The sequence below is a fragment of the Gymnoscopelus microlampas genome (assembly GCF_963454915.1).
Source record: "Gymnoscopelus microlampas genome assembly, chromosome: 23".
Lineage (NCBI taxonomy): Eukaryota > Metazoa > Chordata > Actinopteri > Myctophiformes > Myctophidae > Gymnoscopelus > Gymnoscopelus microlampas.
This window is the reverse complement of record NC_139960.1, coordinates 16403788-16417527: the sequence shown is the minus strand read 5'-3', so window position 1 is coordinate 16417527 and position 13740 is coordinate 16403788. Positions and strand designations below refer to the sequence as shown.

The following is a 13740-nucleotide window of genomic DNA, read 5'->3' as shown; positions in this document are numbered from 1 at the left end:
AGCCAGGTTGGCCTCGCATCAAAGCCCTGCCTCGTGCCTCCTCCTCCTCGCGCCGCCTCGTATCAAAGCCCCGCCTTGCGCTCCCTCCTCCTCGCGAGCCTCGCGTAAAAAACCCTGTCTCGAAAAGCCCTGCCTCGTGCCGAAGCCCCGCGCCTAAAAGCGAGCGCTCCTCTTTTAATTTCCCTGCAATGCCAATTTCCCTGTGACATATACAGTTTACTGAATCGAGAATCTGTTTTGATTCTTGAATTGCACTGAATTCATTTTTTTATCAAATAATGAGATGCCCGTTATAGCAAAACAGATGTTTACTCAAGTCCTTTTAAATGTTAACTTTTTTTTCAAGAAACCATCGCTCCCCTGTAGCCGTGTACGTGACGAACGATGCGGTCCGTCATCACATCGCGTCCCCTGCTGCCGTGCAACGGGCTGGGATGTAACATCTGGCCTTGGGCCCAGCGGCAACGCTGCTGCTGTCAGAACTCTTTGAGCACACAGGCTCCCTGACAGGTCGGCCTAATTAGATCTCTGTGCACACATGCGTGTATCGTTGCTGTCGGGCAGAAACCTCCTATCTCGTTATTTTAACTTGTTGTGTTTTTTTCCGTAAATCAACACCCTACTTTGTCATGCTACAGCGTCACACAAAATTATCAAAAGTATCACAAGCTCAAAACGCGGCGCAAAGCGGTGCGTTTTAGATCTGCTACTAGATCTGCTACTTTTTATATTTTGGAATTTGAATCCTGAAAAGTTATGGACATAATCAGGTTTCCACCCGACTGAGACGATATGTAAAAAAAGAAAGTCTGGATTTATTCGTCTTCGCGTGTATTTGCAAGTGTGTGTGTCTGTTTATCTCAAATTCATACTTCGTCGCATGATGGTAGCGGTGCGGAAAATAGTCAACCTCTAAGCTCACAACACGTCAATCTCACAACAATGTGTTGTGAGATTGTAGGTCTTCTATTCTCGGCACACTACGCCACATAAATTAAGCATCAGGCAACAAGGCATTCGTGTGTGTGTGTGTGTGTGTGTGTGTGTGTGTGTGTGTGCGTGTGCGTGTGCGTGTGCGTGCGTGCGTCTGTGTGTGCGTCTGTGTGTGTGTGCGTGCGTCTGTGTGTGCGTCTGTGTGTGTGTGCATAATATCCAGCGATTTTATGTGTGCCGTCACAAGTTTCCGTGTGAATTTTCTCCTGCGAGCGCATTAGTTTTGATCCGGTTGCTCACTAAGTGGCCAACCTGTCAAGTGTTTTTCACCGCGTGGGCGATATGTCCACTCTCCTGTCTCCATAATTACTACCTGCCTGCTAGTTCACATGATGGTTCTCCGTATTACTAATTAACCCATTAAAACCCGGAAAGCATCCGTGTCATTTTCGATTTTTAGCTATATAGCAACATACGTTTTACGGAAAGCTCTTGGGATTTAGAAGAAAAATAGCAGATATACAAGCTCGTATATGAGCTTGTATACGGTATCTGCTATTTTTGAACATTTTTGAAAAATCTTCTCCTGGGGTTCCCTGGCACAAAACATTTTCAGATGGCAGTCCGTGGCCAAATACATATCATTTTGGGAGGTCCTTCGCACAAAAACGTTTGAGAATTAATGATTTAGAAAGCATTTGCAGAATCGGCCTCAGGTCTTAATGGGTTAAGTAGCCCAGAATTAGCTCTCCAGATCATCATTTTTGTCATTTTCCCCTCGATTCTGCACTACAACAACGTGGGCAAACACATTGACCAACCAGTTTTTGGACTTTTGGTTTTAAGAGGGGGTTGTTTTCTTCTGGAAAATAAATTATTTTTTTGTTGTGGTTTGTAAATGACCAGGTTTATTTCTTTTCCATAATGAAGTAAACAATGTTTTGGATCTTCACAGACAACTCAATTGAGTGTTTTATAAAGCTCATTAAAATACTCCCCAGGGACATTTTGACAGTGTTTCCCTGCTCTTTTCATCGCAAGCCCCCCCCATTCACGCTTTGGCGCATGACGCCGTCGCACGCTGAACATAAAATAGCGGACCTACAAGCTTACAGCGTGGTGTGTTCACAGCGCGTTGTGAGCTTGTAGATCGGCTTATTTTCGGCATGCAGCGCCGTTGTGCGATGGATTATAAATTAGGCATACTTTTACACAGTCCATCACATCAAATTCACTGTGTTGGTTGTCTTGTCGGGGGGGGGGGGCATATATCTCTATATGCCATCTGTACGCAACAACAATGACAGCTGAAGGAAACTTTTAGTGAGTTGTCACAACGAGTGAGACACTTGCATCTGTGTCATTTTGGATTAAAATGTTCAGATAGGGGGGTCCGCGGCCAAATAAATATAATTTTGGGGTTCCTTGGCACAAAGAAGGTGATTTCTGATTTAGAAGGCTTAGTTTAGTTTAGTTCAGCTGAAGTTTAAATACAATATGAAGGGAAGTGTTTTGTTAATAAACAACATTCTATCTTTGTTTTCATGTCTGTTGGTCTGTCTCTGTCTCTCTCTGTCTGTCTCTCTCTCTACAGTATTTCTCATGTCTGCTGTTTATCTTTCTGATTGAGTTGGTGGCTGGTGTCCTGGCCTATGTCTATTACCAGAGGGTAAGTAAAGTACTACCTTGTATACTCTTAGATACTCTTAACCAGATGTTTTATTCTTCACTGTGTTTGATGCTGTGTAAATTTTGATGCCAATTTTTTTTATTTAGTTTTGGTCATAGTCTTTTGAATAAAATTCTATCTTGTTTCGGTCATATTTTAGTCATTTGAAATGTTTTTGTCTAGTTTTAGTTGACTAAATCGACAAAATCTACAGTTGATTTAGTCGACAAGAAAATATTTTGGCAGGCTTTGATGCCGTCGCAAGGCCTGATTTGTGGACCGGCTACCAAAAATAGCCAGTTATTTTTGGAGTGGACACCCACGTGCAGCCAAGCAAAAAATGACTTGTTTTAGTTCTACTGGATCTCTTCTCCAATTTTTTTTGTCATCATAGCTTAGTTTTTATTTAGTTTTCGTCAGTGAAAAAAGGTAGTTGACAAACATTTTTCATGTTAGTTTTACTCGACAAAATGATCACTGGTTTGATGTTAATCCAGTGTCATGTAGGGAGACGATCGTGTCGATGCAACAGAAGCATCAGTGTTACATAATTCATTGTTTCTCGCTTCTCATCACTGCCTCCCCTCCTCCCCCCCCTCTCTTTAAACCTCCATCTTTCCTTCTTTCACGGTCACTCCACCATCTCCAGCTGAGTGAGGAGCTCAAGCAGCATTTGAATCACACCATGACAGAGAACTACGCCCAGCCAGGGAGAGACGCCATCACAATGGCAGTGGACAGACTACAGCAGGATGTATGTTCGCACTACATTTCCCAGCAACCTTTGAGCTTTTGGTTTTAGAAGAGCGAGTCATAGAGCTCTGGTTAACCACTACTATCTTATGCTTCAGTGTACGGCGATGTTGCATGGCGAAAATAGCAGATCTACAAGCTCACAACACGTCGCATTATGACATGTTGTGAGCTTGTAGATCAGCTATTTGTAGATTTTTCTTTTTTTTTTCTCAAATCTTTTTTAAAGGCAACATTTAATGTTTGCTTGAAAAAAAAAGAAATATATAAAAAGATTTGCAAAAATGTTCCTGGATTGAATGGGTTAATAAACACAAACCCCCTAATACCTGATCCACCTCACCTGGTCGACTTGGACTTGCTTGCTAATGCCCCCCATGAATATGCACACGTTATGGGCGTGTTCCACAAGTGTGGAGAGGCTTTCTTTTAAAGACGTCTTAATGGCATTGAAGTACTTTGCTGGGTGTGTTAATTGTAGTGTATATTTGTATGTATCGTCGTGTCTTGAATGTATGCATTGCAGTGGCGTAGCCAGAAAGCTGGCAGAAGCTGGGCATGGGGATTTGCGCGCGCGTGCATGAGTGCCATGTGCGCGCGCGCGCGATTTTTTTTCCGGTTATTATCGGTTAAAATCTTACTTTTTTGCGCAATTTGCGGGTCTTTTGCGGGTTTATTATGTTATTTAATTCTTATTTTTGCCTTAATTTTCATGAAAACATTGACAGGTCGCAAATAATGCCCCGTTGTCCGCCTCCTCCGCGCGTCCGCAGTCCGCCTCCACTCACAGAGCACAGGCACAGTTCACGAGCAGAAAAAATGTTTTCTTCTTTTTTTTTTGGGGTGGGCACAACAGCCAGGTGGGTGGGCCCAGGCCTACCTATGCCCACCCGTGGCTACGCCCCTGATGCATTGGCCCGAGCAAAACCATTTCCCCTTGTGGATAATAAAGGACATCTAATCTAATCTAAACCTTGAACCCTTTCAGTTCAAATGCTGCGGCAGCAACAACTTCCAGGACTGGAGGCAGAGCGCCTACATCTCCTCGCCGGGAGCGGAGCGCAGGCTGGTGCCGGACAGCTGCTGCAAGACCATCACCCCTCAGTGTGGCACCAGAGACCACCCCTCCAACATCTACAAGGTGGAGGTCAGTGTACAGTACCAGCATGTGCTGCACACAACCAACACACTGACCCTCGAGCTCAGTTTGTGCTCTGTTCTTTGGAGAGAGACCTGAGGCCGATGCTACTTGTAAGCTTGTATTCCTGCTATTTTTGAATAGCCAACGCTATAATCTAAAATGACACAGAGTGATGTTTCCCTTTTAACCCATAAAAAACGGGAAAGCATCTATATCAATATTGTCTCTATATATCGTTGCTGTTGGGCAGAAGAAACCTTGGATCTCCATTACTTTATGGTTTTTCATTCAAATTAATTTAGCTTGAAACCCAAAAGAGAAATGTTATGTATCCGGGGACCCAAATGAAATGTTTTATTTCGGATTATTTAAAAAAAAAGATATACAAATAGTATAGGAAATGAAAAAAGATTATGTGCAACATTATTTTCTCACTCAACAGTAATCAAACCAACATGCAGTATGAGTGTATACATTGTATCTACATATTTCTAAAGTGAACATTTAATGACTTTTAAGACCTTTTTAATACCAAATATTACGAAAGAAAGAGGCAACCATCGTGAGGCAGTGCGAGGCGTTGTGAGCTTGTAGATCGGCTATTTTCACAATGTTTTGTGTGGAACCGAGTCAAACGTAATGTAAGTGCTTGTCTGGGTAGGGGGTCCCCAGTTCAAATATGATTATTTTGGGGGGTCGTGGCCTGAAAAGTTTGGTAACCCTTTGCGCTATTGTATACTTTGGCATATGACAGAGTCACACAAAAGTTTATGAAAAAAACATTTACAAAATATTAAATATGGAGATACAAGACACCTGCTCGACAGTTATGATATTCTATTTGTTGCAACTGAAATGAGAAGAGTCGAATGGTAATTCTCTGGTGTGAAAACTCTTCAAAAGGCTACACTTCACTTTTCCCCCGACAGCGTGCACCGTCTGTTAATGAATAAAACATCAGGTAGAGGTGGAGTGTTTTAAATGTTTTTGATTGTCTTTCGCTGGGAAAGCAAAAGAGACAGCTTCTCCCGGAGACCTCGTGTATTTATGTCTAGTGTGCCTTGGTTGGTGTTTCTGAAGTTTTTTTTAGATTCATGAAATACTCACATGTTATTGTTGTGTGTGAAAGTATGTCAACTGGAGAGATTTTCTGGCAGAAAAAAAGCTAAACAAACTCGCAATGGAAGTGTTGGGACCGAGTGCACAGTCACATACAGAAATACAGACTCTTCATGAAACATTATTGTGTACCTTATTAGAATTTTGTTCTGCTTCATACCCACCATATTTAGACGTTTATAATGTGTTTCATGATGACCCTGATTAAGACCACAAGCGATAACATGTTGGTCTATATCACTGTTTCCCAATCAGTGGGTCGGGACCCATCTTTAAATTGTTATGGGTCGCGAGTAACTCACAACTTGTGTGCTTTTAGGTCTACTATATTCTCTAGTTTCTAACATTTTTGAAAATGTTAGAATTTTGTATTTTTTTTAATAATAACGATATAATATAATCGTATGAATTTATCCCGTGAGGATTTATCCAGCCATCCTGGGTTAACTGTGCTATATACTGTAGGCCAGTGGTTCTCAAACTTTTCAGACCGTGACCCCCCCAGAATAATCATATTTGAACTGGGGACCCCCAAAATAATCATATTTGACCAGGGGAACCCCATCCTGACAAGCACGTGGAATTGTAGGAGTTGAGGCATTACATTTAATTTGACTCGGTTCCACAGATAAATAATGTGAAAATAGCCGATCTACAAGCTCACAACTTGCGAGGCTTTGTGAGCTTGTAGATTTTCTAAACTTTTGCCTCTTTCTTATATTATTTGACAATTTGGCCGATGTTTGAGATTGTTTTTTATAGTTTGTTGATTACTTTTGATGCAGTCCATGTCCAAGTGTTGCTGGATTTCTGACCTCTTTAGACTTGGAACTAGGTGACGTTGTGCCAGAAAGCGCTGCTCTGTACATAACAGCAAGACACACAGTGGATGTTCTTCCTTGGATGGAAGCCAGTGTCAGAAACAGAGAAAACTTCAGCCTCAACTTTATTTGCCCCCAGAGGGCTGTTGGGTTTTGCTGCAGGACAGATGCAAGCCGATACAATTCAAAAGACTACCTTACCAATCTAGAATCTCGTACAAAAATAAAATGTTTAAATGCTGCATACAAGAATAAAGTGCTCGGTTTCCGGACATCAGTTTCAAGTTTTACATGTCGTCAATAAAAAGTACAAGGTCACAAAGCGATTGAGAGCTTGTAAATAAGCTATTTTCGAATAGCTGAAGTATAAAATGGGGTTAAAGTGGTTAAACCGATTTTGATGCATATTAACAATTATGCTGGGGAGCCCCTTGAGCCCCGTCAAGGACCCCTGTGGGTCCCCAGACCCCACTACGAGAACCACTGCTGTGCTGTAAGATGACCACAATGACGGAGGTGTGTTCATTCTGGTCTTACGAGTCCATACCCGGGGATGTATGCACTGAAAGTATTTGCAGACTTTAGGTTATACACAGTAACCCAGGGTTCCCCAATTAGTTTTCCCCAAGGGCCAAATTATGTCTACGGTACTTAGCCGAGGTCCACACAACCTGCGAACAGATTGGGGCTTGGGGGTGCGGCGTTCCCGCTACTCCAGTGACAGATACTAGTGTTGTTGCTACTCTTACCACCATTATTATAATTATTATTGGTTGTGGTATTCATAATTTATCCCTGGGATTCGTTTTTTTTTTTTTTTTCTGACCTCAATTACACCCAAAGAACCTGAACTTTGAACATTCAGTGGATTTTCTGTGGTCTGGGGTTTTCTGAGGGAAATTGACAGCCAAAATCCCTCAACAGCGACAACGGCAGGCAAATCGTTTTTTTTTTCATTGCAGCTGAAAAGGCTTCGGAAAACACTGAGAGAAAAAAACCTGCCATGACTCACTGGAGTTTTTCTTTTCAGTTCAAACCTTTTAATACACGTTTGAAGGACCATGATAAAGACTTTAATGTTTTGTAAAACCAGCATGTCATGAAACCTTTAAATCCTGTGTCGAGGGTCACACAAGGAAATAATGCACTCTTGAAAGTTTAAACTAAATAAGTTGGGAACCAACCATTTATTTGGTTGTTTCAGTGTGCTTGAAAAGTATGCACCTGCAGCAGCTAGTGATGGCCAACCATTAATAAATTGGTAACCGGTTAATACTAACGGTTAATCGTTAACACAAAAAAAAGCTTTGGCTTTGGGGAACCCCTGGGGGTCCCAACCCCCAGTTTGGGAACCACTGATCTATGACACAGTTTTACCCTTTGACCTTGCAGGGTGGTTGCATCACCAAGCTGGAGCAGTTCCTTGCTGACCACCTGCTGGTGATTGGAGCAGTGGGCATCGGAGTGGCTTGTCTGCAGGTGAGTGAAGCGTCACAGCACTGCAATCTTAAGAGATTACACATGGATGTTCTGTGTTCATCTTGAGGGAGCTGTTGTTCGAGAGACCCAAGTTGATAATGCACCTAATGTAGTCTTTTTGATGTACTGTGGCTATATCCATGGAAAAAGTTACTGATATTACATAATGGTCTGCTACCTGGAAAAATCTTTGCTTCTGGGGTCCCTGGAACTAAATATTTTGAGATGGGGGGTCTGCGGCCAAATACATATGATTTTTGTTGTTTGGTTGCTATGTCAATGGTGCTCCAACTTTTTCCTTGTCAAGGACCCCCAAAATGATATGTATTTGGCCGCGGATCCTCATCTCAAAATATTTTGACCCAGGGACCCCCAGAAGCAAATATTCAAGTAAAGAAGTTTCACTTTATATTCCAAAATTTGCACAAATTGTCAAGATTTTTCAAAAATAGCAGACCTACAACCTCATAGTGCGGCACTTGGTGCTGTGCTATGAGCTTGTAGATCTGCTATTTTTGAATAGCCAAAGAAATCTAAAATGACACAAATACTTTACCGGTCTTAATGGATTAAGAGACTTGAGACTGGTCTCAAGAACTACAACCCTATTTTAGTAAGATATATATTTTTATACAAAGTTAATGAGATTGCCGGGGTCCCACACACATCCACAAGATGAGGGCCTTTGCTTTTACCTTTTTTTAAGTGGTGCAAAACATTACCAAACAAATGCAAAACCCAGACACACATTAGGCTACTGAAAATATACTTTTCCAGGTAAGTCCAACTCTAATGCACTCATCTTACCGTGTCACCCTATAGCCTCTCGCCGATCATTATCCGATTCCATTCGGTTAATTTCCTTCGCTGTTTCAGAAGCTCCTGAGCTTTTAAACCTCATGGATCCCCAGGAAGTGGATGTGGGCTTTCTCGGTTATAAATCCTAATTCAGGGATGTCCGGCTGCTATCCAGAGATGCTTTTCTGTAAATACATTTGAGTGAAACTGGACACCACCCAAACGTGTATCGATCCTATAACCCCACAGCATTTTGGAAATGGCTTCTTTGGCCTGTTGTTCCTGTCTGAAAGGCTGGCTAAAGTTCCAGGATTTTAGATAAACAAAAGCCTTTTCTGGTCAGCTTTGAGGTTGGCTTGCTACAGTTGCTACCTAGATACATATTGTTGATTAGCCAAGTTATTATTGTGATCTCAAAGGACAGTTAACCATTGCTATCTACAAGGTCATATTAACCAACAGCTGACCATAATGTGTACAGTATACTATAATGATTTTGGCTATTCTCCTAGCAATATGAAAGCAATTGGATGAGACCATCCATAATGTGAGAAAATAATAATAATTCCCAATTTACTTCCATTGATAATCCTGGTAGAGGGGGTTGAGGGGTTCAGTATGTATAGTACAATGAATACATTCATAGAAATGAATGCAGCATGTAGAATGTATACATTTAATAGCTGCAAATAGGATATATCCTATTTGTTACTTCACAAATATTGTGCCATATTGCATACTGTAAGCCTTGATAATGGGGTTGTTTGGACCACTTATCTCTTGGCATGTAGCCTACAGTACATTACCTCCGGTCATAATGGGTGCAGTCTGCGTTTGTGCTTAATCCATCTTTATTACATTGGTGACCTGCCCAGGGCATGGCAGTTATTAGAACAATTACAATGTTTTGTACGGCTACTGTATGTCCATTGTCTACGTTTTTTGTTGTCTTGTGTTGTAGAGCTCGGACGATTTTGGAGAGTCCTAGACCACCGATTACCAATGTTTTGACCGATATCTAATCAATTTTAAAAACTTACATTTGATTGAAGTTTCTATTTGACAACATTTAAATTTTTAATAGAAAGAATAAGTATATTAAACTTCAATATATTATGAAAAGGGCATTCAACTTGGAAACAAACAAGTAACAAAAACAAACTAAATCTTATTTAACCACTTCAGAAAAAAAAAATAGCTGATCTACAAGCTCACAAAGTTGTGAGCTTGTAGATAGTTATTTTTGTACTTTTAATTCTTGAAGATCTTCACCTATATGACATACCAAAAATAAGGACACCAGGTTGAAAGTGGTTATACAATCGGGAAACATCACCTGCATAATCGCAGATACCAATTACGTAAAAAGAAAGTTAAATAATGGCTGATATCGGCCAAACCAATATATCGGTCGGGCTCTAATGTCTTGGGTACCTACTAACTTGTCTAAGTTGAATGTACGTTGGATGTCTTTGTCTTGTGTGTGGGGCCGTCTCTGTAGCTGGTCGGGGCGGTTCTGACTGCTGGCTTCATCTATCTGCTCTATAAAGAAGAGGAAGAGGACTTCCGTGCGATGTGATTGGCTCTAGAGCCTCTGTGTGATCTTAATCAACCGGAGAGGACAAGGTGGGAGGGCATTGTGGGTTTGATTCATGTCTGTCTGTCTGTCTGTCTGTCTGTCTTGCACGTCTGTCCTTGTATGCATGTCTGTCTTTGTGTGTCTGACTCTGCACGTTTGTCCTTTTGTGTGTTATGTGTTGTCTGTATTGGTGTAATGTATAGTATTTTAACCACTCAAGCCATATGTGACGAATGGCGGAAAAATTGCAGACCTACAAACTCACAATGCGTTGCCTTGTGACTCGTTGTGAGCTTGCAATTTTACGGATCTGCTGTTTTAGGAATGCCAGTCGTTCATGTGATTTCTTTTTTTTCTTTTTTTCTTCATCAATCATCTTTCACATTGTGACGCTCTGCTGAATAATCTGCAGAAAGCTGCCTGTGTCGGCGTGCATGATTACCGTTGCATGGCTCATGGGGGCGTGTAATGAGATTCACAGAGTTCAAAGAGTTTAAAGAGCCTGCGATTACTCACACAATCCAAGTGCTTCTGCATGGCTCTAAATCAACTGTCATTATCTGTATATAGCTCAAGAAGCAGCGGGTTGCTTTTGTAAGACAGTGCTGTATGTCACTCTTTATCTCCACAGTATCTACCGCATTATGTTGGGTACCGAATAGATGTCTTTCTGCATAAGTCCAATTCAGGTCTCAAGACGCTGAAGATGCGTCAAAGCCACGTTTTGAGATGTCTTTTGCCAAAACCTCGCTGTTGGGCTGAAACCTTGCATGTAGCAGATCCACAAGCTCGAAACACGGCGCGAGTCGAGTTTGTGGATCTGCTACTTTTGCTATTTTTGAATTTGAACCCTGAAAAGTAACAGTTTTGGACCCGACCGAGACGATAAGTTCCAAGTCATGTCAAGTCACTGTCAAAGCCAGGTTTTGAGTCATTTGAGATAAAGTTCAAGTCAAGTCTCGAGTCAATGGAGACATGTCCCAGCCAAGTCTCGAGTCTTATGATTACAAGTCCATGTCCAGTCACAAGTCTCTAGTCTACAGCTCTGTCCATCCCCGTACTGTATTGGAATATCCATGTCAGGTCAGCAATGCCCAGCCAGTGACCAAGGTTACTTAGAAAAAGAAAGGCATAGCTGTGCACACAAACTCCTACACAGCTGTCTGACATGTTTTGGAATGAAGATACAGTACAACATATGCATGTACATACTATATAAAACTGTATGATGCTGGTATGAATGTTGTTGTATGCAATGAGATATTACTGTACATGTCTTGTACTTTCTTTTGCGGAGGAGTCTATATTTTCGTGCTTGCATTCAATGGCCACTGTTCCATTTCCATGGAAACAGCCATGGCTATTTCAAAAACGTTGCAGCACCGGCACCACAGGGATGCCCCCAGAAGTTGATTTTTATCCATCTTCGATGCCCATTTCAAAAGGAAGCTTTAGTTAATGGAAGAAGCGGTCAATAGAGAATGATATACAGCCCATCAATTTGCTTTGTTTACTTCTGCAGTTGCAACTAGCAAGTAGTGCAGGCTGGTGTGACAGAGCACAGAGATGTATGAGCAGTAGGCTAACTAAACCTGTCATAGTGATGGATTTGAAGCTGCATTGTACTTATGAATGAGTTCAAGTCAATTCTGGGTTTTTATCAGGCCAAATCTTATCTGAGTCTTTTGACAGCAGTTACGTTTAAAGTAAATCGAACAGTGGAGGAGTCCAAGTCGAGTCACGAGTCCTGATTCATACTTCGTTGCAGGTCGGTGTTGCGCTGAAAATAGCCGCTCTACTGTACAAGCTCACTGAGTTTTTGTACGTCAGGTATTTTAGGCGTGCAACACCATCCTAAATTAGGCTTTACTGTGACTTGAAGTGCCACTATGTAACTTTTTTTTAATGAATAAAATGTAATTTTGTCCAATCTGTATGGTAGAGTATGTTAATCCTACTATCCTACTATCCTACTATAATTCTAGTAACCTCTGTGCGTGCGTTTGTAGTGGTGGTGGTGAAGCTACCCGGTTCTCCCCACTGGCTGGACCAATTGCTCTGATTTTGCACACAGCCATTGACCATTACCATCTGAACTTAACTGTGAAGCCCGTTTTTCAATTTCATCAAATCTCGGCTTCTTATTAGCGTTTTTGTGTCAAAGAATGTCGTCCCATAGCTGCGGCTGCCCAGCTATGGGACAAACTGCCTCCCGGGTTGCCAGATCATGTGCGTATATCCCCCCACGGCTGCGCCGACCGGGTATGGTCTAGTACAATATAACTAGTACAATTGGGGTGGTTGTATTTTGTCTCCCTGCTCTTCTATTGAGACATTTAGATTGTGTCAAAGGTCATGTCTCACGAGACACAGGATCTGACACAAAGTTTGACCTGATGGTCAAGATTCAATTTATCCCCTGAGCAAGCAGGCAGGCTCTATTAGCTCTATGGTAAAAATGTCAGCACTTGCGCAGGAAACCAGGTTCAAATCCGGGGTAGAAGAGGAAAGTTACATAGTGCTGCTTTAAGTCTGACAACAGTACAAGTCTCAAGCCTAATGCTCTGCTTTCAAGTTTTTGTAGTTTGGTGTAAATGATACTTGCGTGTGTAAAGCCCAAAGAGCCAACCCCTTATGTTTTCCTTTTGCTTTCAAGTCGCTCTTGTGGAGCTCTGTCATATTTTCTTTGCTCTCTTTATCTTACGTTTGATTGATCCTGCAAGCATTGTAGCAGATTTAACTTCTACATCCCGCTGTGTTCTTTGTGATCAGCCAGAGTGAGAAAGTCTGTCACACTTCCCCCCTGGCATCGGCATCAATCGGCATCACACTCCTTCCTCTCTTTGTCACATGGATTGTTGCCGGTGGCAGCAGACAGGCAGAAGACACAGTGAATTGTCCTGAAGCAGAGCTGTGATGACTCCATTCAACATTGACCCTCTCCATAATGCTTTCTCACACAGTTTTAGAGAGACCTGTTGATTGAATCCGAGCCCTGACAAGCCTGTACACACACACACACACACACACACACACACACACACACACACACACACACACACACACACACACACACACACACACACACACACACACACACACACACACACACACCAGTCTGTATTGACTATGGTTGTTGCTGGCACAATACAAAGCCCACACTTTGTGTACTACAGTATTGCTTTTGTAACACGGTTACCAGTGATGATTCACCCACTATTTTTTAACAAAAAAAAACATTCTGTTGTGCCAACCAAAACCATAGCGTAGCGGTTAGCTATCGTGATTAAACAATGGAGAGCTTCAGAGCGTTCCCATTCAACTGTGTCTTATATTAATTGATAAAGTTTTGTTCTTGTGTCTTTACTTTAGATGAAGGGTATGAAACTTTAGCTTTAACCACTTAAACCCTATGTTGACTGCAGTGAGTTCCTCTCTACACGACTTG

At 41.8% G+C, this 13740-nt stretch overlaps 2 protein-coding genes across 4 annotated transcripts in view; both read left to right on the top strand.

The window, feature by feature from the left end:
- LOC311039460 (protein O-mannosyl-transferase TMTC2-like) overlaps positions 1-13740 on the top strand; it is a 377431-nt gene that overhangs the window by 277499 nt on the left and 86192 nt on the right. The window lies entirely within an intron of this gene.
- The window catches only part of tspan11 (tetraspanin 11), a 37623-nt gene that overhangs the window by 19840 nt on the left and 4043 nt on the right, over positions 1-13740 (top strand). For 2 of the 3 annotated variants that reach the window (XM_084049669.1, XM_084049671.1), the window contains 5 exons: positions 2528-2602; positions 3252-3356; positions 4344-4502; positions 7829-7915; positions 10215-10339. In XM_084049669.1, the coding sequence (XP_083905795.1) occupies positions 2528-2602; positions 3252-3356; positions 4344-4502; positions 7829-7915; positions 10215-10292 (504 nt within the window). In that variant the 3' untranslated portion in view covers positions 10293-10339. The remainder of the gene's footprint in view (positions 1-2527; positions 2603-3251; positions 3357-4343; positions 4503-7828; positions 7916-10214; positions 10340-13740) is intronic. The other variant, XM_084049670.1, reaches the window with a different exon arrangement.